This window comes from Dipodomys spectabilis, unplaced genomic scaffold (genome assembly GCF_019054845.1).
Source record: "Dipodomys spectabilis isolate Male_0828 unplaced genomic scaffold, ASM1905484v1 ptg000263l, whole genome shotgun sequence".
NCBI classification, from domain to species: domain Eukaryota; kingdom Metazoa; phylum Chordata; class Mammalia; order Rodentia; family Heteromyidae; genus Dipodomys; species Dipodomys spectabilis.
Genome location: NW_024870940.1, coordinates 498435 through 522508, shown reverse-complemented (window position 1 = coordinate 522508; position 24074 = coordinate 498435). Strand labels below are relative to the sequence as shown.

General features: G+C 45.3%; 1 protein-coding gene across 1 annotated transcript in view; it reads left to right on the top strand.

Annotated features, from left to right (window-relative positions):
* Kif13b (kinesin family member 13B) overlaps positions 1-24074 on the top strand; it is a 139616-nt gene that overhangs the window by 99490 nt on the left and 16052 nt on the right. Inside the window, exons 27-37 of the mRNA XM_042699859.1 lie at positions 737-836; positions 1296-1422; positions 2101-2156; positions 3568-3692; positions 5172-5348; positions 7943-8035; positions 9435-9587; positions 9816-9893; positions 10959-11012; positions 17437-17548; positions 22311-22444. Of these exons, the coding sequence (XP_042555793.1) occupies positions 737-836; positions 1296-1422; positions 2101-2156; positions 3568-3692; positions 5172-5348; positions 7943-8035; positions 9435-9587; positions 9816-9893; positions 10959-11012; positions 17437-17548; positions 22311-22444 (1209 nt within the window). The remainder of the gene's footprint in view (positions 1-736; positions 837-1295; positions 1423-2100; positions 2157-3567; positions 3693-5171; positions 5349-7942; positions 8036-9434; positions 9588-9815; positions 9894-10958; positions 11013-17436; positions 17549-22310; positions 22445-24074) is intronic.

Here is a 24074-nt window from a genome sequence, read left to right as displayed (position 1 = left end):
AACAGTAGAGACTTCTTTTAAGCTGACATTATTCCATTAATCGCTGCCCTTTGGATGTGATGTTTTAGTCCTCTGTGATTTCCTTCCAAGCTGATGCATTGCACGTTTCTCCATCTTGTCCACAAGAATGTCATAGGCTATTTGGTTAAGTGGCCTGGTGAAATCCAGACACCGGGCATCTGCAACATTCCGCTGACCCGCCCTGTCTCCTAATCTCATTACAAAGGAAACGAGGTCAGATTGGAGTGCTTGCAGGTGTTGACGGGTGGTGGTGTTAGTCTATCAATAACAGCCCATCTCTTGCCGCATCCCCAGCCCCTAAAATATACAAAAATGAGGGAGAGAAGTCTTCACATCTTTTGCTTTCAGGAGCCTAGAGAACATGGAGAAGGATGTAGTTATAAAATCTGAAGTATTCTTCTGGTGACCCCGAGATATACAAATCTGAGGGATTTTTTTTGAATACAATTTGTTGGTTCTGTCCAGCAAAGAGAACTTGTAGGAGATCTTTGTTGCTAATTCTTGGATTTTTTTTACCCCTTGAGCCATTAGAAATAAAACATGTTCTGTATACCAGAGGATGCTGCTTGAATTGCTAGTTGAGTTGTCTGGTGGCACTAATAAATTACTACATAATATTCATTTTCAAATCTTGGGGTAAAGTAAGAGTTATCAGTCTCATATACTGATTACTGTCTGGACATTATATAGAGTAGTTTTTCTTATTTCCTTTCAGGATCGGGATTTAGAGCGACTGCGTAGAAAATGGCTCAATGCATTAACAAAACGACAAGAGTATTTGGACCAGCAACTGCAAAAGCTTGTCAGTAAACATGGTAGGCAGAGCAAACGGTATTCTCCCCTCTCCACCTCATTTGAAGCCAGCTGGGCTGAGATGTCAGCTGTGGAGTGGCCAGAGCTTCTGCTTATTTCTCCTGGCTTACTGTGTGTGTCACGTCCTTTCAGAAAACACCTACAGTTGTAATGATGTCTTGATGTTGTACCCCCATCCCACTCAAAGAAAGATGTGCAAGGCACACATCACCCCAACATCTCACCTGCCATGTCCAGAGCTCTGGCGACCATCACACACTGCCATAGGATAAGGCCCCGCCCCGGTGCCAGTGGTGTGTCACCCAGCTAACCCTGGCTTAGAGTCCGTCCTTCATCCCCACCAGTGTCCACTAGCATTGAAGTGACTGAAATGAAAGCAGAGCCGGTGCTTGCTCAGAAGGGATGTGGGAACAGCATGTGCCATATCTGGATCCCATCCTTCCTTCTTCCTGACGTTCTAGATAAAACAGAAGACGACGCTGACCGCGAGGCACAGCTCCTTGAGATGCGGTTGACCCTCACCGAAGAAAGGAACGCAGTGATGGTCCCCTCCGCTGGCAGTGGTATCCCAGGGGCGCCAGCAGAATGGTAGGACCCCACAGGGTTTCTCATGAGTTTCAAGTGCTCACTGTGCCCCGTGGGTCTGGTCGACTTTTGCGTGTGGTGCAGTCGGTTGAAGATACATAGGTGCTCACGAGGGTAGAGTTGTTTGAAAGAAACTGTTAAATTATTTTCATGTGCTGAATAACTATGGCCTAAAACTGTTTCATTAATAATTTTATTAGCCAAAGTAATTAAGATTTCTGAGAACTTAAATCAATATTTAGTACCGGTGCACTTAGCATTAAAAAATAGTTAATATGTTAATTTTTTGGATCATTCCTTTCAAAGATGTTCAGTCAAGAAAATTAAATCTTTACCAGTTTTTGGTTTGGGGCCTAGTTGAAACTGTGCTGTCAGCAAATGTTCTCTGCTACTTGATAGAAATTAAAGATAGTAAGTTAAGCCACACAGAGCCCATAAGTATGTCATTTAATAAGAAAGTTTAAATGGGGCTTTACTGAGAGCAGCTAAGTGGGTGTGTGAAGCTGAGTTTCAGTGTCTGAGCATCTAAAGCAGTTCTTACAGTTAAGTCTTTCACATTAAATGGTAGTGAAACCAGTGCCTGGCACCTTGTTGCCTGGACTATCGTGTCCCTGAGTGTCCCAAAGTGTGTGCTACTTGAGTCGGCTAGACCTGAGATGACATTCGTCCTTCGTGTTTTAGGACCCCGGTGCCTGGGATGGAAACTCACATTCCAGTTATATTCCTTGACCTAAATGGTAAGTTAGAAGGATCTTCTGAAGGCTTACCCTGACAAGCTAGTGACTTAATTAAATTTAGCCTCTAATCAAGTGTGTTTCTAGACAACCTGTCACCCTGAGGTTAGCACCTCATTTTTTGTAAGCCCTGTTTTTACAGTAGCAACAGGCAATGACATCTTCTCGCCGTTCATTGAAGCAGCCAAAGCTCTCCACGCATGCTTTCTGTTGCCACCCATTTAAGCCAGTGCTTATGTTTTTCTGCACTTTATCCTTAAGGCAAGAATGATCTGTGGAATAATAACTTGTGGTAGCAGATAGCATGTTTTCTGGTATTTTCTTAGCATTATTTAATGAATTTCTCACATGCACCCCTGCATTGTCTTTTTTTTTTTGTACATAATTTGTTTTGCTGACCCCTTTCCCCAGCATATTCTGTAGGAAGAAAAATAGAAAATAAACGGTTTGATTTAAAGAGCTAAAATGTGAAGGTCAGCGGCCAAGTTCCTAAAACATCTGCAGCAGAACAGTGTACTAAACTGGCGAGTTTGGATGGCTTGGGTATGTTCCTTCCATTGAGCAGAAAGTAAGCTGTGATGTTTGAGATAATCAGTTTCTTGTATCCCCGTGCCTCACATGTGTACACACAGAGTTAGAGAGTAACATAGGGCCATTAAAATGTCTTTCTGTCCATCCAGTGGGGTGGGGTTGTTGGTTTGTAACTGTTGCTGCAGAATTCCACCCTTCTTTGTTGTGCTCTTGAACCTTGCAGGCCAAGGGTGACTGGTCTGTTCTTACATTAGGTTTTCCAGATAGGAGAGGGGTTGCGTATGGAGGATAGGAATGCATGAGAAAATGTAAAACAGGGAGCTTTAGGGAGACCGGTTTGTCTGGATATATGAAGAATCACTCAGGACTTTGTTCAGTACTCCACGCGCTCTTGGGCCACCTCCACCCAGTTGCTTTTGGTGCCTCTGCACAAACTTGAGATGGGTGTGGAGTTGGGAGGTTGGGCCGGGGCCTGGGTGAGCATGGCATTGTAGCATGGTTTTTGGCTGGGGTTTCGTGCCAAGCTTGTAGAGCCTGTGGGACTTCGCCATCCAGGAGCTGGAATTGTCTCATTTCTTCAGGCCACTAGAAAGGTGGGGAATTTGGATTGTGACATTTATCAGCACATCCTCTGTAACCTCTTCGGTATCTTGGCTCTGTTTGCCATCCATGTGAAATAAGTGTAAAGGCAGCAGTTTAAGATAATTTCTTGAGGTATTGCTAAGATCTGTGAACTATTAAATGGTCATCAGCAGTGGCAGGTGAGATTGCAGAACAAAAGCAAATGAAATCTAAAGCAGAAGTAATGAGCACACTGGAATGGAGCTGGTGGGGGTCGTCCTTGAAAATGATATGTTTTGCCGTGGAACGTCTTTGCTTTCAGCGGACGATTTCAGCTCTCAGGATAATCTCGACGACCCAGAGGCTGGTGGATGGGATGCCACCCTGACTGGAGAGGAGGAGGATGAGTTCTTTGAACTGCAGATCGTGAAATACCATGATGGAGAGGTAACGCACCAGGCCTGAGGAGGAGCTGATTAAAAAATAGTTTCCTTAGCCTTTTGAAACAGCTGGCAGGAGAATCACTCTACGCTCACATTTCTCCACATGTGGAAATGAAAACCTTTCATTACAACTTCCAGAAAGAGTGGCGCTTGACCCCCACTCCCTCTTTTCCTGTCTGCCTTCCTGGGGAGGAACCTGTGTTAGTGCAGACTATGGAGGCGGCGCCTGGGGCTCTGCCCTGTTCTCAGCTCTGTTTCCAACCTCAGAAGTTGCATTTGGTGCACTGAGGTACGGGAGCTAAAGCAAAGAACACATGGGGCATTTGCTTTCAAATTCTTTCATGAAGACTTAAAAGGAGGAAAAGAAACCTGGGTGTGATGGTGTACTCCTATACTTGCAGCACTTAGGAGGTTGAGCAGGAAGACCGAGCTCAGGGCTAGCCTGGGCTGTGTAGTGAGACATTTTATCCTACATAAAAACAAAAACAAACACAAAATGAGGAGAGAACAGAGTTGATTTTGAAGAGTAAAGTGATGTGATAGGTGTGTCCTGGGAGTTTATTCCCTGGCTGTGAGTGTGCTTGAGAAATTCTCTCAAGTATTTCAAGAAAGAAAACTGGTGTGCTGCTTTGCAAACACGCTATTGCTGGGTGGAGTTCCTAATATGTAAACCTGGCCTCGAACACCAGGAAACACTTCTTGCCCTGAGCTGTGTTCTGTAGCACAGCCAGTTTACCTTTAAGCCAGGGTCAGTGGGGTGATGAGAAAGGCTGCAGGACTGTTCAGGTTAGAACAAACCACAGGGACAAGGCAGCAGATGCAGTGTGTGATCCCGGGCACATTCGAGCATGGACACATTTGAATAAGGAACTTGTTGATGTTAAATTTCCTGCAATTTACTCTAAAGTGGTTCAGCAAAAGGAATATGTGAATGAGCATGCAAGTGGTGGGGCGGGGGAGGGAGGAAGGAAGGGGAGGAGAGAGAAGCAAAGGTGGACAAATGCACCTAATTGATGAATCTCCCACTGTAACTTTTCTTGATGCGCGTGTGTGCGTGTGTGCTTGCTAGTTCCTTTTTTTGCTGTCACAGCTGGCGCTGTACCACTTATGCTACACCTCTGGTCCAACATTTTGCTGGTTACTTGGAGACAGAGTTTCTTAGGCTTTTCTGTCTGAGCTGACTTGGAATCATGGTCCTCAAATCTCAGCTGCCTGAGTCGCTCGCATCACAGATGTGAGGCCCCGGTGCCAGCTTGAGCATTTTGTTTATTCAAATAAGGAAAATGAATAGTAAGGCTGGCCTAGAAAGTATCATGCCCTCTACTCTATAGACCGAGCAGCGGCGGCTACACCCTCATATGCTGTCCTCTTTTCAGAGCAGGTCTCAGATTACTTCAGCCCAAGTCACAGAGGCTTCCTTAAGGAGGGGGGGTCTTTGAGTTTTGAGAGAAGAGAGCAACTTGTGGGCCCCCTTCCTCTGCAGGTGAAGGCGGAGGCCTCCTGGGACTCTGCGGTACACGGCTGCCCCCAGCTCAGTAAAGGCACCCCCACCGAGGAGCGCGTGTTCCTGATTGTGCGAGTGACGGTCCAGCTCAGCCACCCCGCCGACATGCAGCTGGTCCTGCGCAAAAGGATTTGTGTGCATGTTCATGGCCGCCAGGTGAGGCTTCCCGCCTAGCAGCCACAGAGACTGACCCACAGGCGCCCCACTCACGCCTTCTGTGCAGACACGGTCTACAGCACTCTTGAGTTTTGCTTCTCTGGGTGTCAGTTCCGTCCTGTCCCACGCAGCCCCCTCCCCAGACAGTGAGGAGTGGTCCTTCGGCCTCTCTGAGGCATCAGTGTGTTGGTGCCCGGGGTGGGCTGTGGGGGAGATGTCGGGTGGGAATGCCGCCTTTGCCTGAGCCCTGGAGGATCATCCGCACGGGGCTGCTTCCAATTCCCTTCCTGGGCTTTCCTTTCTTTGAAGCCTTTCATTCATCTATTTGGCTTTGGGATAAGGTAAATAGAAAGTTACAAGGGACTTTAGGGAGTGAAAGTTCGTTTACAGCTGCAGTCTGGGTGCGGGAGCTCGCCACGCGTGTGGAGATCACGGGCGTGAGGACAGAAGGTAGACTGCAAGGCAGGGGCGCCCCATGAGGAGAGGAAATCCGTGTGCTGAAGCGGCAGGAGGGGAGGGCAGGACGGCTGGAGGGCGGAGAGCGGAGAGGCGAGCAGGGCGACGAGTGGACCCAGGGGCCCGGAAGGCAGCGGCCGGGAAGGCAGCTCTGCCTTGCTGCAGCTCCTTTGCTCTCCACCTCGTCCCACGTGACGGGGTTAGCTGAAAACCTCCGGGCAGGAATTGAAACTCTTTTTGCCAATATAAGATTTGGTTTTTTTTTGTTTTGTTTTTGTTTTTTTGGTCCGGTTGTGGGGCCTGAACTCTGGGCCTGGGCGCTGTCCCTCAGCTCTTCAGCTCAAGGCTAGCGCTCTACCACTTGAGCCACAGCACTACTTCCGGCTTTTTTCTTTTTGCTTATGTGGTGCTGAGGAATCGAACCCAGAGCCTCATGCATGCAAGGCAAGCGCTCTACCACTGAGCCACTTTCCCAGCCCAATCCAGTATAAGGATTTGGGAGGTTTGTTCTGGGGTTCTTGTTAACTGACCTACCTCCCTTTTGTAAGGCATTCTCAATACAGAGTAAAGGGGTGCGGATGAGAATAAACCTGTTCATTAGAAGGAGCACAGTCATGGTTGACAGACTCCTAGATGTAATCTCCACCCCCAGAAATTAATCTTTACTTCTGGATGTCACACTGATATCAATCCTTGGAATGAAGACTGGCGGTAATGTTGTTAAAATTGCAGCTCTTTTGCTTGCCAGCCCAGCATCAATAAAACGCAGGTCACAGGGCGACCCGTAGACGTGTACGGCGTGTCTCCCGCTTCCTTTCTGGGAAGCCTAGAGAGGATTGACAGAGACATACCGTTCTTGGGGCGCATCTTGAAGAGTAATTTTTCATTTCCAAACTGCCATCCTCGTTGCCACACCCCAAGCCGTACGTGGCACAGCAGCTACTCGGAGGCGGCATGGAGAGGCGCTTCATGGAGTGACCACATTCGTACCGCTCTGTTTTCTGCATGTTGTTTTTTAATGGTAGAAGCAACAAGTTGCCACATTTCTTCCTGGTTGAAGTAATTTGCGAGTATTGGGAAACAAACTATCTTCCCTCAATCTCAGATATTTAATTCCTATAAGTTGCTTTTTTTTTTAATAGCAAGAGCAAAGATTTCCGTATGACTCTTAATAGATCTGCATCAGCTTCTCTAATTCCTTGCAAATAGAAAACAACAAAGATTTAGTAGCTTCCATACTCCTCTCTCCCACCCAAAAGCAGCTGTGCTCCACCCGACCGTGGCGGGGCTCCATGTACTACAAATCAAAGTGGAAGCAGTGAGGGGCGAATACACGGTCCCTCCGCACAACGAGGTGCTTGAATCATCTGTGAACTAGAGATCTTGGAATAAGAGAGAATTATTATTAGGCGGAGTTGTGAAATTATGTATATTTAAGACCAAATGGCCTGGTGTTGCCTCTCGGAGTTTTTATACGGTCCACCTTCCCTTTTGCTTGGGGGAGAAAGGCTCCCTGCCTTCTCCGTTCTCTTTCTCTTCTCATTTTTATTCAGCAATTGCATTCCGACCTCATCTCTGCTCTCTTCAACCTCTGCAGGATATTCAGACTTAGCAGCATCTCCAAATGAGTCATCTATGCATTAATTCAACAGTTCAATTCTTAACTGCACAAAGAGCATAGTCAGCATAAACAATGACCAGGCACTCTTAAATCATTCTTCATAACGATCTTGCTTTGGTCAAGAATTTAATGCCTGAACTTGTCAATATTCATGGCACAAAATGTCCATCGTGCTGGGGGAAGAAAGCGTAAGCGTCACCAGTCCTTGCTTGCATCTTAGTTAGAAGGTCATCGAGCTGTCTCTCTAGATGTGTGGCAGCAGCTCCCAGACTTCAGCTCGGTGCTGTGCCCATGTGGGCCACAGGACGGGGCACGCACGCAGGTGTCCAGTCAGGTGCTCTGTGTAGTAAGACGAAGGGGAGGAGACAAGTTTCATGGGTGATAGGAAATGGGGTGACATCAGAATAGGCTGGCTGCATTTGTTCTGTGAGCACAATTTCTTTTGTGCTGGCTCTTAGCTAATGTAAGCACACATTTTTGAAGTGGGAAACTATACCTTCTGTTTATTTTTTCCTAGGGTTTTGCTCAAAGTCTCCTAAAAAAGATGTCTCATCGAAGCTCTATTCCTGGCTGTGGAGTGACCTTTGAGATCGTCTCCAATATCCCAGAGGTGAAGGATCAGATGTGACTTGAATTTACTAAAAATAAATGCTTAAAAGCTAACTCCCCAAAAAGCCACCTTGCCGAAGAAATACATGTACTAAATGCACAAGTCTAGGGAATTTTCTAATAGTGCAGTGTTGCTTGAGGCCTCAAAGGTTCTGGTCTTGGTATTTTGTTAAAGAACTGGTCGTTGGGAAAGGAACTCAATGGGTTTTAATTTGTAGAAAAGGATGATTACAATACACCAAGCCTAGCCCAGATTCACATTGGGTTTTAGAAGCCAATAGGAGTCCTGTTTCTGCCTCTTACTAGCAAAGTAAATTTGGATAATAAATTCTTTCATTTGTCCAGTTTGTCACAGGATTGTTTTTATGGATTAAATGAGACAGTGTTTCTAAGATAGTACCCATGTACTCAGCATTAAATTGTAATAGCTGTTGTTACTGTTACAGTGATTATGATTATTAGCGATGGTGGCTATTTCTCTTTGTGAATACACTGAGGTTTTCTAAGGAGTTAAACAAGTGGGGCTTAGAATGTCCCCTTTAGTTTAGCTTGCTGTCCCCAAGGATGACCTTGGGCCATCTTCTGACTCCTCCCTTGTCTTACCTACGACTTCTTTACACTTAGAAAACCTCTGTTGGTAGAATATTTTGTAATGGCTGTATTTTAAAATTAAGTGGTGGCAAGAGTTTTCTCCGCTTCATTGTACACAAAACTATACTTCTCTTCTGCTGAGGAACTTAGCCCCTCTGCCTGTGAGTGCTGGGCAGCCTCCTGCTTCTGTAAGTGGCCGTCTCACATCAGAGGAGCAGGAAGGGCTCCACCAGAGAGCCAAGTAAGAATTTGCCTGGCTTCTGTCCTTGAGGGCTCTGAGCCATTGGCTGCCGCCACCGGGAGAGAGGGTGTGGACAAGTGTGAGGAGTGTTACACGGAGTAGGCTGTGTGGTCATAGCTGTGTCTTGCTGTGTCCCCTCTCCCTTCCACACTACGGCTGAAGCTACAGCTTCTCCTTCTCACTAGTGTTGTTGGGTTCTCTCCTCTGTCCAGTGAGTCAGCCCAGTGCCTCTGCACTCCTTCTCCAGATGTCCCCAGGGTTGTACAGCCTCGGTGAACTATTGTCAAGATGCTTACATTTCTGGTCCTTTCAGATCATCAGTGATGGTTGGCATTTTGTGGGCTTTTTTCTTTGAAGGAAGCAGTTGTGTTAACTATTTTAGCTGTCATATCCCCCTGATACCTAATCACCATGGGCAGCGCATTTGCGGTTCCAGAAGCTGGTTTGGGGTGGATTTATTTTGGAATCGATTCTCTCACTTCAGAACTGTGTGTGTGCATCAGAGAGCTCCTGTCGCGTCTTCTTTTGCAGCTCCCCTTGGTTTTCACACATGTCTTCTGTCCTCCAGGATGCTCAGGGAGTGGAGGAACGAGAAGCGTTAGCAAGGATGGCAGCCAATGTGGAAAACGCAGCTTCTGCTGACTCAGAGGCGTACATCGAAAAGTATCTGAGGAGCGTGCTGGCGGTGGAGAACCTCCTGACCTTAGATCGCCTTCGCCAGGTCAGCCCGGGCAGCCAGGGCAGCCCCGGGGTTCTGTGCCCAGCTCGGTTCTGTGCTTGGCTTTCTGGATTTCATTCTGTTAGTTGACCTTGAACAGTGCAGAGTGACTGTAATGGAGTCACTCTGTCTTGTTTGTGGTCATAATCTTTATTTAGAGAATGAGGAAAACCTGCCTAGAAAGTGCGGCTTTGGATGTATCTCAGGTGTTTGTTCTGTGTCCCCATGCAGGAAGTGGCCGTGAAGGAGCAGCTGACGGGGAAGGGGAAGCTGAACAGGAGGAGCATCAGCTCTCCCAGTGTGCACAGAGTGAGCCTCCTCTGCCTTCCTCCTGGGACCGCTCTCTGCACCCCTTGAATGTTGCCTCAGCTGCTACTTGCTTCACTGCGTTGATTGACGTGTCTGATCTCTGCCTTTCCCCACTACCTCCCCCCCCAGTCTCCCTGCCACGGTACCCAGTGGGAGGGCACCGTGTGGGAGGGCACTGAGCACAGCCACCTGAGCGACAGTCACGCGTTGCTCATCGTCTTCCCGCTGCCTTGGCTGGGTGTCAGGAGTTTGGATGGAACTAAAGCCAGGCTAGCCAGGTGCCTTGGGCAAGAATTCATCTTCTGAGCTTAAATTATGCTTACATTGAGAAGTATGGAGTAGAAGGCCACTGGGAAAGTGTGAAGGAGTAAAACAGGTTTAGATAGCTTCATACTGGTGGCTTAAGCTTGTTGATTTTTTTTTTAAGATCTAGATGTACTGTACATATGTACTGTACGTATGCAATATGAATCATGAAAATAATTCTTCCTGAAAAATATGCTCATGGCTCCTGGATGCATTTCCCTTCTCTACATTTTAAATAAATACCTCTCCTTTTCCCAAAGTGACACTGGGAAAAGCAGGGCAGGCCCCGCACTGCAGCGCAGGGAGCAGTGTGTGGGAGGGGCTCCCGCTGGAGAGCCACACATGCAGAAATGCCACCCATACTTCAGGGCAGTGTCCTCTCTTTCCTTTAGAAAATACCCTGATAGAGGTGAGGATTGGTATTTGGGAGGCTGAGGCTTACATAGTTGGTGAGTTTACAATCCCAGGAAAGGCTTGCAGTCTCCGCAGGATCCTGGCGGCCCAGTGTCTATGTTACCACAGAAATGCCCCCCATTCACCAGGCTGGGGTCGTCCAGTGCAGCGCCAGCGTCTGGAGCTGACGCAGGTCTCTTGGAGAGTTGGGGTAACACCTGGGGGTTGGCTTGTCCCAAAGGCTGCAGTCTGGGTCTTCAGAGCCCCCATGCTGCCCTCCGGCTCACCCTGGTATCCAGAGCTCTGCCTTCTTGATTGTGTGCACCTGCTTCTGGTAGGGACTGATCTTCTGCCCTTTCTTCTCAGTTGTCTGGAAGCCGACAGGATCTGATCCCCTCATATAGCCTTGGCAGCAATAAGGTGAGTGTTTATAGTGGTTTCTGTCAGTGCTAGACCCGAACCCTTTCAACTTTGTCTTCTCAAATCTTTTTTTATTTAAAAAAATTTTTTTTGGGTCCGGTCATGGGGCCTGAACTCTGGGCCTGGGTGCTGTCCCTCAGCTCTTCAGCTCAAGGCTAGCGCTCTACCACTTGAGGCACAGCGCCACTTCTGGCTTTTTTCTTTTTGCTTATGTGGTGCTGAGGAATTGAACCCAGGGCCTCAGGCATGCAAGGCAAGCGCTCTACCACTGAGCCACCTTCCCAGCCCCGACTTCTCAAATCTTTCATGCTGCCATGTTATTGGTTTAACCAATAATTTGTATTATGGGGGTTTGAGCTCAGGGTCTTGTGCTTGCCAGGAAAGTGCTCTGCCATTTGAACCATCTGCCTAGACCTTTTTACTTTATTTTTCAGATAGGACCTTGTGTTTGTTTTTTCCTGAATTGCCCTTGAACAATAATTCTCCAACCCTTTCTTCCCATCCAGCTGGGGTTACACCTGTGAACTTCTATACTTGGCTGCTTCTTTCAGATAGTCTCATTAGCTTTGCCTAGGTTGGCCTCAAACCTCCATCTTCTTGACTGTTGAGGTAGCTGGGGTTTCAGGTGTGAGCTACCACGCCCAGCCTCTCATGTTACTTTGCATTCCAGAACTCTACCTAAGCATCTGAACTATATCACACTTATTGGAAAGTGCTTATCTCTTTCAATTTGTCATTTCAAATAAGATCTTCTGCACCATCTTACTGGGGTTTAAAAAATGAGGTTGTTTTTTTTTTTGTTGTTTTTTTTTTTTTGCTTACATTTACCTTTCTGGTTGGATTTTTAAATCGTAAAGTACTGATGTAATTATTGAAATTTTCTGAGAAATAAGAAAATTACACATAAAATTAGTATTGTTTGTTAGGAGGAAGGAAAGTAAGAGAACAGAAATTTTGCTAGTAGAATTTGTTTAGTTTGTTGTTTATGCAGCTTTGTCATGTAGGAGTTGTAAACAAAGAGTGACTTCCTATTGACGCAGAAAAACACCAGCTCTCCTTGCTCCTGTCCTGCCTGGATGTAACAGATCACTTTGTGCCTATCACCTTCCCAGGGCCCTGGCTAGATGCTGGCTCTGCCCCTGTGTGTAGCGTGCTCTGCACTGCACGTGTGACTGTTAGGAGGTCAGGAGTGGCCGTCGTACGTGGCAGCGTGGGTAGGAGCTGCTGCAGAATAACTGGGGTGGGAGGAGGGGGAGGTGCATAACAGAAAATGAGCTACTTCATTACTAATGTTGCATGCAGTTCATCATGTTATCGTCTTTTAAATTGTTCTACACTCTTTTTTTTTTTTTTTTTGGTTGGTCGTGGGGCTTGAACTCTGGGCCTGGGCACTGTCCTTGCACTCTTCAGCTCAAGGTGAGCGCTCTACTGCTTGAGCCACAGCGCCACTTCCGGTTTTCTAGTGATTTATTGGACGTAAGAGTCTCACAGACTTTCCTCCCCAGGCTGGCTTTGAACCATGATCATCAGATCTCAGCCTCCTGAGTAACTAGGATTACAGGCGTGAGCCACCGGCGCCCAGCCACACTGTATTTTTGAATGTTTTTGATACTTTCCTTACAAAAACTTAGAGAATAGTGAAGATAACCAATTACTTAATTTTACCATCTAGATTGTTAGTTTGCCTGAAATGAACCACGCACACACACATAGTTAAAAATCTTACTTTCTGATCTATTAAGTTGCTAGGGGTTTTCTCTGCCAGGCATGACAGCACCTGACCATGGTCCTTGAGCTCAGGAAGGTGAGGCAGGAGGCCCGTCACCAAGACTGGCTGAGGTTGCTGTTCTTTCAGATTTATTTCGAGGCGGTATCTTTAAGTTGTGATCAGTGAAGGGGTGTTTCTGAAAGATTCATGTTTGCTTTTTCTTCCTTCTTTTTTTTCTTTTCTTTGGAGACTTCCTGCATACCTCAGTTTTCAGAGAGCCAAGGAGAGGTAACGAATCCATTAGGTTTTCCTAATGAGTAGGGTACAAGTTCTAGCCTGCTCTTCCTGCTATCTGAGCCTTCCCACACTTGATCTTACCTTCACAATCCAAATGTAAAGTAGTTCGATATGGTACAGTCCTTACCCATCTATAGATGGAGCCTATGAATTCTTCTGACCCCAGAATTTTACACAGAAGGCTTATCTTTGTTCTTCTTCAGGAAAGGATTTGTCTGAGAGCATCTGAAGTTGAGATGCTGGAAGCTGCGTCAGAGATGTCTCTAGATTACATTAGTCACCCACCTCAAAGGCTTGCATGGGCTCTGTCTGCTTTCTCTGTTCTCTTCCATTAGTCCATCTGTGAAGGGGAAGCTCAGAAGAGCAATACCGATGAGAATGCAGGTAGCACCGGATGTGCTGGGTCTCGCGTCGTAGCCCCCACACGAGAATCTAGGGATTAGCTGAGGTGGCACTGAGAAGCTGGAGAGGACAGGTCCTGCTTGCCTTCCTCTTAATGGTTTGTACATGTAGCAAAGAGCTCTCCGTGGCAAGCATCTGTGACATCAGGGGACAGGTGGGCAGGCGTGGAAGTCGTGGCATTTGGGCTTGTGGGGCAGGAGAGGACCTGGGAAGGCCCTAAAAGCAAACTCACTGTTTTCTCTAATAATACTTTGAACCCTGCCAGCCTGTTTTGCATACTCCCCTCATGCAAGAGAGAATTGGAGTTGTTTTACTCAGCTCAAACAAGATCAAATCGATGGACTAATTAATCTTTTGAAAAATAGAATTTGAGGGCTGGGAAGGTGGCTCACTGGTAGAGCGCTTGCCTTGCATGCCTGAGGCCTTGGGTTCGAATCCCCAGCACCACATAAGCAAAAAGAAAAAAGCCAGAAGTGGCACTGTGGCTCAAGTGGTAGAGCACTAGCCTTGAGCTGAAGAGCTGAGGGACAGCGCCCAGGCCCAGAGTTCAGGCCCCACGACTGGACCCAAAAAAAAAAAAGAAAAATAGAATTTGATTATTGTGAATTTCAACTTAGGACCTAAAAGATAAGTCTTTCAACGGCACACATAAAATATGGTTTCAGATTGAAGTGATGTTGCTATTTTACTGTTACCAGATGTTCCATCATCATTATAAGGAGGGTTTTTTTTTTTTATTGGCATAATTAAATTTAGCAGCCTTTTTATAACCATCTACAACATATATTAGGTGCAAAAGTAATTTCAGCCTCTTGCTAGTCTTTCCACCTCAGTATTGGCTGTGTATTGAGGTCTTCAGCAAATGTATTGTTGCCTCTAAAGTGCTAGAGAGGAAGTCTGCTGTCACCAAATGATCTAGCACTTGTCATCTCCCTGGAGTTTCTGGTGAGATCAGGGCTCCTTGCGGCCTGGATGGCTGAAGGATGCTGGGTCAGCACAGCTGAGTCGTCTTTTAGCCACGTCACTTTCCCGAAACTCCTCATCCAATGCTGCCCTGCTTCTTCAGGCTGATGCCAAACATGAGTCACTGCTTTATGGCATTACAAGCGGCTTTGGACCTGAAATGTCACTGGCACTTCTCTTTATTTACCTCTGTAACTTTCCTTATCACAACTGTGCACTTTTACGGAAAAGGTAAAGAAAGAATTTGGATCTGGCAGGAGAGCAGGGACAGGAAAGCCAGTGGTGTTCTGCGGGCCCAAGCAAGGCCTCGGCTCTTGTCTTGCTGACCAGGGCCAACTCCAGACAATTGCTCGCTTGCAGAGAATTTTATTTCTTTGAACAATAATCCTCTATATTTATGGAATCACCTGGGGCTCCACAGGAAGCAAGGGTTTCCTCTCTCGTATCTCTTCATCATGGCCAATTCTGAATTCAGCCAACATGCCGACTGTTAGAAATAGCTTAGAGATTAAATGTTTTGATGTTTCAGGTAGATAAGGTAAACAGTACTCTGGTAGGAGCCAAACCCAAACGAAACCCATGTCCTGGACCTGAAGATCTGAGCTATTGAAGAGAGGAAGCTCCAGTTTACTCACAGGCCCAAATTCATAGCCCTCTGAAGTATGTTTAACTGAGTTGCTTCTTCTTTCTCTCTCTCACACACTTTCTTTTGTGTCTTTCTCAGCACTTCAGTAAAGGGAGAAAAATGCTAGACCATGACATCAGATTTATTAGAAAGACAGTTCTTGCCACACCCTAAGCACAGATTTTGTCTCTGCAAAAGAATTATGTGCATAAGCCGGGCACTGGTGGCTCACGCCTGTAATCTTAGCTACTCAGGAGGCTGAGATCTGAGGATCAAGGTTCAAAGCTAGCCCAGGCAGGAAAGTCAGTGAGACTCATCTCCAGTAAACCACCAGAAAACCAGAAGTGGCGCTGTAGCTCCAGTGGTAGAGTACTAGCCTTAAGCTGAAGAGCTGAGGGACAGCCCTCAGGCCCAGAGTTCAAACCCCACGACTGATAAAAAAAAAAAAGAATTATGTGCATAGCTGTGACTCTGCTTGTAGTCTAGCCACTAAGGAGACAAGGATCTGAAGGATGGAAGTTTGAAGCCAGCCTAGGTAGAAAAGTGCAAGAGATTGTCTGAAGTCATCACATCATCAAAATTATCTGAAATCATCATTTGAGGCATGGCTGAAGTGGTAGAGTACCAGCCATGATCAAGAAAGCTGAGCAAGAACCCAAGGTCCTGAGGTCAAGTCCTGGTACTGAAGAAGTGGGATGGGGAGGGAGGGAGGGAGGGGCAGAGGAGAGCATACAGTGCTGGAAAAGAAGATTGTGAATAGTGACGCGCTGTCAGTGTCTCCCTGAGCTCGGGCACCAGCCGGAGGGAGAAGGGTGTCATGTTCTCATGACCATCACATCTGTTCTTCCTTCAGAAGCAGGGCCTGCGCTACTCAGAGCACTCCGAGACCTGTCCCAAACAGTCCTAAATACTAGAAACGGGTGGCCTGCGGTCCCTCACGCTGTTATAGCTGTGAAGGTGGCTGGGTGGCCCTGTGAGTCACGCTGTCTCACAAGCCCACAGTGTGGCTGGGGCAGCATCTAAGTCTCAGCTAACTCTAGTTTTTCTCACCTGGAACATCTGGGGGTGAGCTAGGAAGAGTTACTGTGGCTGTTCTGTCTTGGGGGTTACATGGAGTGGAGGAGTGGCAACTAGGCTCCATGCCTCTGAAACTCAGCCCTATTGCTCTGGGAAAGAGGGGAAGCCCACGCCATTTTCACTGGAGCCGTCTGTGTGGAAATAGCACAGATGCTGACTGCCAACCAGCTGCTTCGTTTCCTAGGGACAGTGTCAGCTGCTAGACAAGGAAGAAGATGACCTAAAACAAGAGATTCAGTGAAGTACGTTGTCTTGGGAGCAACCCTGTGTGCACAGGACACTAATCAGAGCACTCTTCCTCTTCCTCTGAGAAGCTCAAGGCCTGCTGCCTCAGTGCTGTTCAGGGACCTGATTGTGATGTCCCAGGGCGCACAGAGCCTGATTAGATTTGAGTGCAAAGGACATTCACTGAACGTGAAAGCATGCAAATCACTGTACGATCCATAGTCACACAAGTGCTCCTGCAGTTTGGTATTTCAGTCTCTGCCCCCATCCTGTGCCCCCTGTCTGTTTTGTTTTCTTGGCTTCCTGCCAGTGCTGAGCATCCAGGCAGTTTTAAAAGTGCTATCAAGCGCCGAGCGGTTCCCCGGGAACACCAGCATTGTCGGTGGTGCACACGATCCACATCACTTAGGGTTTATTGATTTTTTGATTTTATGATCAGTACTTAGGTTGCTGCTAAAAGCAGATAGATTCTTAATATGTATCAGAACCCTTCGGAGCAGTGGGGACTCTCTGTTTGCATTTTGCTTTGCCCGCAGTTTATCTGGACTGGACAACATGAGTTAATAGTTAGGGTCATTCATCTGTGGAACGCTAGCTGAAACTTATATTAAGTGCCGTTATTAAAGTCTTGTGACAAACCCTGAGTGATTATCAGAGGATCAAAGGGAACATAAATGTAAAGCTCTCCACTGTACTGTCCATGAATTTGTGCTTCCACGAGTTTCCTGTGGATGGGTAGAAAGGCCCACACCTGTGGGGGGGAGAAGACGCCCTGTGGTGGGAGTTATCCCCAGACAGGAGCGCTTACTTCAAAGGAAATATCCTAATGCATCTCTTTGAGGAGGCCAGAGAGTGTGGCAGAGAGCATGTTGGGATGACGCCTTGGGAGAGTGGGTTGCGGAGGGACAGTCCTGAGTGAGGGAGCCCTGTTATCATGGGAAATTAACACCGGTGCTAAGATGACAGGCATGCAGGAAAGAGGACTTAGATTCATCAACTGTTTGGTTCTGAAGGGAATCATATTTTAGTAATATAAAACAATCTTTCTCCTTGAATATTTTACAGTGGTTCTTGCTGTTGCTGTTAATGGATTAGTTTGAAACAGTGACTGATTCTGTCCTTCATAGGGCCGGTGGGAAAGTCAGCAGGATGTTTCTCAAGCAGTGGTTTCCAGGGGAGCAGCACCGGCCCCCCCAGCTCTCTCTGATTGTCCCCAGAATAACCATTCTCCAGATCCAGGTGAGTTACCTTTTCACCTGTCAGTCACCACCACAAAATGAGAGTATCTTTCACAAAGGCTTAAGTCACGATTTCCTGCTGGGAAATGACTCTTCTACTCACATCCATCCAAAGCTGCCCCTTCCATGGCTTCATGAATTAGGTTTGGTTTGGTTTTTTTGTTTATTTTGTGTCCGGACGTGGGGCCTGAACTCTGGGTCTGGGCGCTGTCCCTCAGCTCTTCAGCTCAAGGCTAGCGCTCTACCACTTGAGCCACAGCGTCACTTCCAGCTTTTATTCTTTTTGCTTATGTGGTGCTGAGGAATCGAACCCAGGGCCTCAGGCATGCAAAGCAAGCGCTCTACCACTGAGCCACCTTCCCAGCCCCATGAATTGGGTTTTGCAATGTCAAGTCTATCCTGCCTCCCTCTGATAAATACTACTCCATCCTGGTGTGTTAATCTTACTTGACTCCGTTTGCTGATACTTTGTGTCTGTCTGGTAATGGATATCCATCTGTAATGTTTTATTTTCCCATGTTATATCTTTGTGAGATTTTGATATGATTATATCATAAAATGACTTGGAAACTGTTTCTCTTTATCTTCTAGAAAAGTTTATGCATGCTTGGTATTTTACTATTTCCTTGATGTTTGACAGAAATCCTCTGAACTTGACTTTTCTTTTTTGGCAGGATTTTTGATTGTGGCTTGAATTTTTTTTTTAAATATTGAGTTATTTAGATTTTTACATTTCTTATGAGTCAACTTTCATAAGTTGTTTTTCAAAATATTAACTATTTCAACTTGATTATTATTACATGGCATAGCATAGTGTTATACTTCTTTTGAGATTTGTAGGATCTCTTGTATTGTTCCTTCTTTTTATTCTGACAATGATTTTTTTTCCTGAATAACTTGTAACAGTTTAAAGAATGAATTAATCTTATAGAACCGACTTGTGGCTTTACTTTTCTTAATTATTTTCTGTTGGTTTGATTTTAAGAATTGTTTTTCACATTTCAGACCTTTTGTCTTGTGCTTCCAATATTATTCAAAATATCTTAAAATTTCCTTCTGATTTTTTTTTTTTTGACCCATGGGTTATTGAGTAGCATGGTAATTTTCTCTCTCCCTCCCTCTCTCTCTCTCTCTGTATGCATACATACACATACATATATATGTATATGTGTGTATATATATATATATATATATATATACACACACACACACACACACACACTAAGTGGTGTTTTATTTCTTGTTTAACTTCATTATATCAGGGAACAGTGTCTTTAAAATTTCAACTTCTAGGTGTTATCAAATGCATTTTACACTCTTATTCTTTGGTTTGGAACAACCACTCATCTTTTAAGGAAATTAAGAAAATACAGAACAAGTGGAGCATCTGTTACATTTTTTTCCTTATATTGTTTCTGGCTCTATTCAGGCCTTCCCCAAACTCTTCCTTTCATCCGATTACATTTCCCTTAACCAGAAACATCTCCTTGTCATGTTTCTTACAGAGGAGAATGCTCTCCTCTCTTGAGAGTCTTGAGTTCAGGGATGAGGTTTGGGGTTTGTTTGTTTTTCCTTTTTAAACAACCTATTTTCACCAGTAATCTGGATTGCTGGCTTTCGCTTTTCAGCATGTCACGGATGCTTCATGTCTCTGCTGAGAACTCAGCCACCTTTTATGTTACCTCCCCCATGTCGCATGTCTTCGTCGTTTACTGGTTTTCACTGTGTCTCCTGGTCTTTGGGCTATGAACTACTTGGGTATTGTCTCTTAGTATCCCTCTCACTTGGGACTGACTAATCTTGGAGCTGTAAGTTGTCTATGGGTTGTTTATGGTTGAGAAGTACTCAGTTTTCTTGAACCCTCTCCTCCCTCCTTCAGTGATGGTCTTCCAAGGTTGGGTGTTTGGTGTGTAGGCACTTCATGAGAGGTTACAGCAAGCAGTTTATTCCCTAATGTACACTTTTCCATCCCTCAAGTTGGCTGAGTGCTTTGGGGTGTTCAGTCTTCCCAGACATTGCTTAAGCGTCCTTATTTTCTGTTGGGTGTGCTAATAGACGTGCTTCTTGGGACTGGTTGAGTTTCAGCAGGTGCTGGTTGTTCTCACCCCTTTGCTCTCTTGGAGCAGGAAGGCCTTCTTGAGGATGTGCTTTCTGACAGGTACACAGTTTTCACTTTGGCTTCTCATTTCACTGTGCTCCACACTTCCCTTCTGGCTGGCCCTTTTCTGATGTCCTGTTTGCCTACCCTGTTGTCCAGGAGCCTTCCAGGTCAGGAACTCATCGTCAGTGAGCGCTCAGGTCATTGTATAAACAGAGTCCTCTACATTGCCCACTCAGTGTCAGATGCCTTGTCCTGAAAATGGACCGCCACTGACTTAATTCCCTCCCTCCCTCCCTCCCTCCTTCCCTTCCTCCCTCATTGTCTCTTTTTTAAAAAAATATTTTTCTTGTATCTTTTTTTTTTTTTTATTTGGTTGTAGGGGCTGAACTCTGGGCCTGCGCGCTGTCCCTCAGCTGTTCAGCTCAAGGCTAGCGCCCTACCACTTGAGCCACAGTGCCATTTCCGGCTTTTTTCTGCTTACGTGGTGCTGAGGAATTGAACCCAGGGCCTCATGCATGCAAGGCAAGCGCTCTACCACTGAGCCAACTTCCCAGCCCTTTTTTGTATCTTCTAGTTGGATAATTTCCTCTGTTGAGCACATCCACGGAATTTTTCACTTCAGCTATTGTTTTTCCAGTTCTAGAAGTATTGTTTGCCAAGGCTTTTCTAGTTTTCTCTGCTGATATTCTCTCTCTATGCATCCTTTTATGTATAAAAGCAAGTTTCATAAAACTTGTAAGTCAAACAAGGACTGCTATTTTTATTGACTCTTATTTTTTCAACCATGGGTCTCATTTAGTGAGTTTTGTCACATGCGTACACACATATATCCTCACACCCATCCATGTAACTTACACCCTACTCAGCCAGTACATGGATAGGACTCCGGTGAATTCCCACCTACCATGGTCAGCCAGTGTTGTGGTTTAGTTTGTTATATAGGTCACTTTGTGTCTAACTTCTTTGCACAAGCATGTCTTATGCATTCATTTCAGCATCAGTAATTCTAATTACTGAGAAAATATTTCACCATTACAAGTGAATTTATTGATGTTTACTCAGTTCTCCTGCCTATGGACATTTTGTTTTTCCAGTTTGGGGTTACTGTGAATAAAACTTACTCTTTTTGCGGACATTTTTCTTGTATAAGTATTAGGAATGACATTACTGTCTTCCAGGGGTCTCATCTAGTTTTCAATTCCCCGAATTTGTTTCTTGTTGCAATCAAGGCTGACTTGATGCGCATGTTCGCTGCTTTGTGTTGCTCCTCGTTGGATCTTGCCGTTCCACTCCAGTCTTCTGGGTTCCATTTGGCTTGCAATGAATTATATCTGACATTATTTTTTCCCCAGCAATTGTTTTTTAGTGACTGACTCCATTTCTCTTAGGTGTTGAAATTATTTTGCTCTCACTGTGGAAACCCCTTTTGTAAATATCAGATGTAAAAATGTAGACAGTACCCAGAATCAGACTCTGTTCCCTGTCCTCCATTCTCGCTCAGCTACTGCCTTTGGTGATGCCTGCGGCCTTTGCCTGGTCATTGCCTACATTCCTACTGAGCTATCTGCCATCCTCATGCTGCAATGGTAGTTTAACTATTTATAGAGCTCTAATTGTAATTTTTTTCTCTCAGAGATGATTATCTTCTTCTGGCTCTTTATCTTAAACTTACTTTCGGCTTCTTTCCCTTTTTTGTTTTTATTTTTCCTCTTCCCTGTTTTCACCTTTTTATAAATCATTTGCCTTTTCTGAATTCTGTTGTAAGCCCCTCTTTGCTTTATCTTTTTAGTGAGTGAGTGCTCCTATGATTATTACATATATCCTGACCCTTACACCGTTAATATTATACTATATGTCAAATGTAGAGACCTCAAGGCCGAGTTGGCCCATTTACCAGCTTCATTACCACTAATCTGGAGTCCTGGCCTACTGTGGAGCAGGGTCCTAGCATGGCTGTGCACCTCTGCTCCGGGAGAACACCCTTCCTCCTTAGGGTGACTTGCTACTTGTTTCCGATGTTACATGGACCTGGTACTTTGTCATCTGTTTGGATTCCATTTCCTGTGAACCAGGGGAGGGGGATCTTTGGTTGTGTACATATCTGCCTCTTTGATCCTAGCCTTTGGTATGTCACAGCACAGAGAACCTGTTTAATCTTTTTATAATAACACCATCTCTCTTTTAAAAATAATACCACCCTTTAAAAGACCCTGCTCACCATCTTTCTTTAGAAAATAGGAAAAATCAGAGTCGGGTAAGACCTAGTTCCTGACTCCAAAGAGCTTGAAGTGTAGAGAGCTAAGCCGCCATGTTACTGATCACTGTTCCGGAGCAGAGCTTGGCACTTGTACCAGCTGTTGTCAAGAACCAAGGACAGGTTACCCTTCCGATACTTACAAGCACATTTCACCTTAGCACACTTTTAAAGCCCCCCAAGCATTGCTGTTTGATTGGTGGAAGAAAGAGCATTTAAGTTTGAAGATGCCTATATAAATACTACTTTTTTTCTAATACTGGCTTCCTAAAAGTTACTTTTTAAAGTTAATTTGTGACATTTAAAATATGTGGTAGATTTGCTTGCAGATGAAATGCAACCGATGTGCAGGAAAGGGAGTTGGAGCATCTGTGTCACCGTTTTTGTCCTCCTTTCCTTCTGTTGCAGGACGTGGCAGCCTTGCAGCCTCCTACCTGAGTCCCGTGAAGTCCCTGGTACCTCAGATGCCAAAGCTGCTGAAGTCTCTCTTTCCTGTCCGAGATGACAGAAGGGGCAAACTGCCGTCCTCCCTTGCACATCAGGTAAGGAGCATCCAGAAAGCGCCAGGGAACATTTTCCTGATGCACTGCTGGTGAAATTTTGCTGCACATGGCTCTGAAGCTGGAGAAAACTTTCCATCTACCTCCAGCTTCAGTGGGGGCCACAGAGCTGGGCTTGCAAACCTGGAGAAAGCCTGTGATAATTCCTCTTCCGTCTCTTCAGAGATAACCGAGCTGTTTAAACTTATTGACACACTCCATCTTTTCTGCTTTTAAAAAATGCCAAGTATGCTACTAATGTGATTTATGGTAATATCACTTAGAGCAACAATAGTAAAATTTATGAAGTGCACTTAGTGTTGTTTGTGTATTGCCAAGTAGAAAATGTAATTCTATTTTTAATGCTTGATTCCATTCCTCTTTTCAGACACTCTATATCATGGCCGCCCTTCCTCTCAAGCTCCTTTACTGTTTGCTTGCTGTGGATAATCTCTTCTTTCACTTTAAAATGGTCACGTGTCTTATTTTCCTTTAAGCACAAAACAAAACTTCCAGAATAAGTGTTAGGGAAAATGTTCAAGGGCTTTCTAGACAATCAGGAAACTTCTCTTACGCAATGTGGAGTGGAAACCCTGTTGGAAATGGAAATTCTGTCCTTCTATTGCTGCTAGCTCAGCAGAAAATGATAAATGAGCATTTATTTTTATTCATTTAAAACCACATAAAGTGTGTGTTGTTCAAATAAGGCTTTTAATATCAGTCTTTTAAGCATGCAAGTTGCAGAAACAGGTCAGTGTTTTCTGAGACTTAACTATTTACAAGAATTGTCTAAGTTTCTGAATGCATATTCAAGGGAGATGGGATATTTATTATGAAGTTGCTGTGCAGTTACACGGTATTTTCAGTCTGTACATAGCACACACGTGTAGGATGAACTGAGCGTGGAGATTCTAGGAATGTTCACGCTGTGTCGGGAGGCAGTCAGCACAGCGCTCAGGAGTTACTGAGGTGGATCTGACTGGAGGGGCAGGAGCGGGCAGGCAGAGCTTCCAGTGTGTGGCATCATACCCTGCACTCTTCTGAACTTCTCTGTCATTGTTTCACAGCCAAGACCCACGATCTGAGTTACCAAGGTTATGGTTTTAAAAACGCTGTTAGCCTGTCCTGGTGACCCGCAGCCCACCAGGGGAAGTCCTTACATCTGCGTGTGTAAGCATGCAGGCCATTCTTGCTCACCTTCAAGTGTGATAGCCACTGTTTTTCAGTTGTTATTCAGTGAAGAAGATTGGAGTCCTTACATGTTATTGAATCAGCCCCCGTAAATTGGTACAATTATTCTCTAAGGCCATTTCCAGTTTTGACATAGCAGATCAAAGCACCTGCTTTTGCACATGAGAATTTACACACTTGCTGTTCTAGCAGGAAGTGATTGGTGCTCTAGATAGGAGGGGGCAGCAGCATTAGGAACAACTCTTGAGACGGAAGGACAAGTATGATTTGTCACACTTGGGTTAAGAATGTTCGATGGAAATACCTGTTACACTTGTTAGCAATTTTTGTTCATTCATGTGCAAATCTACTTATTTTTGAGCACGTGTGGGGAAACTAGCTTTGTGCAACTAGATCACACTTCATTTCATATTGTGAGGTAGGTCTTACTATGTAGCCTCAG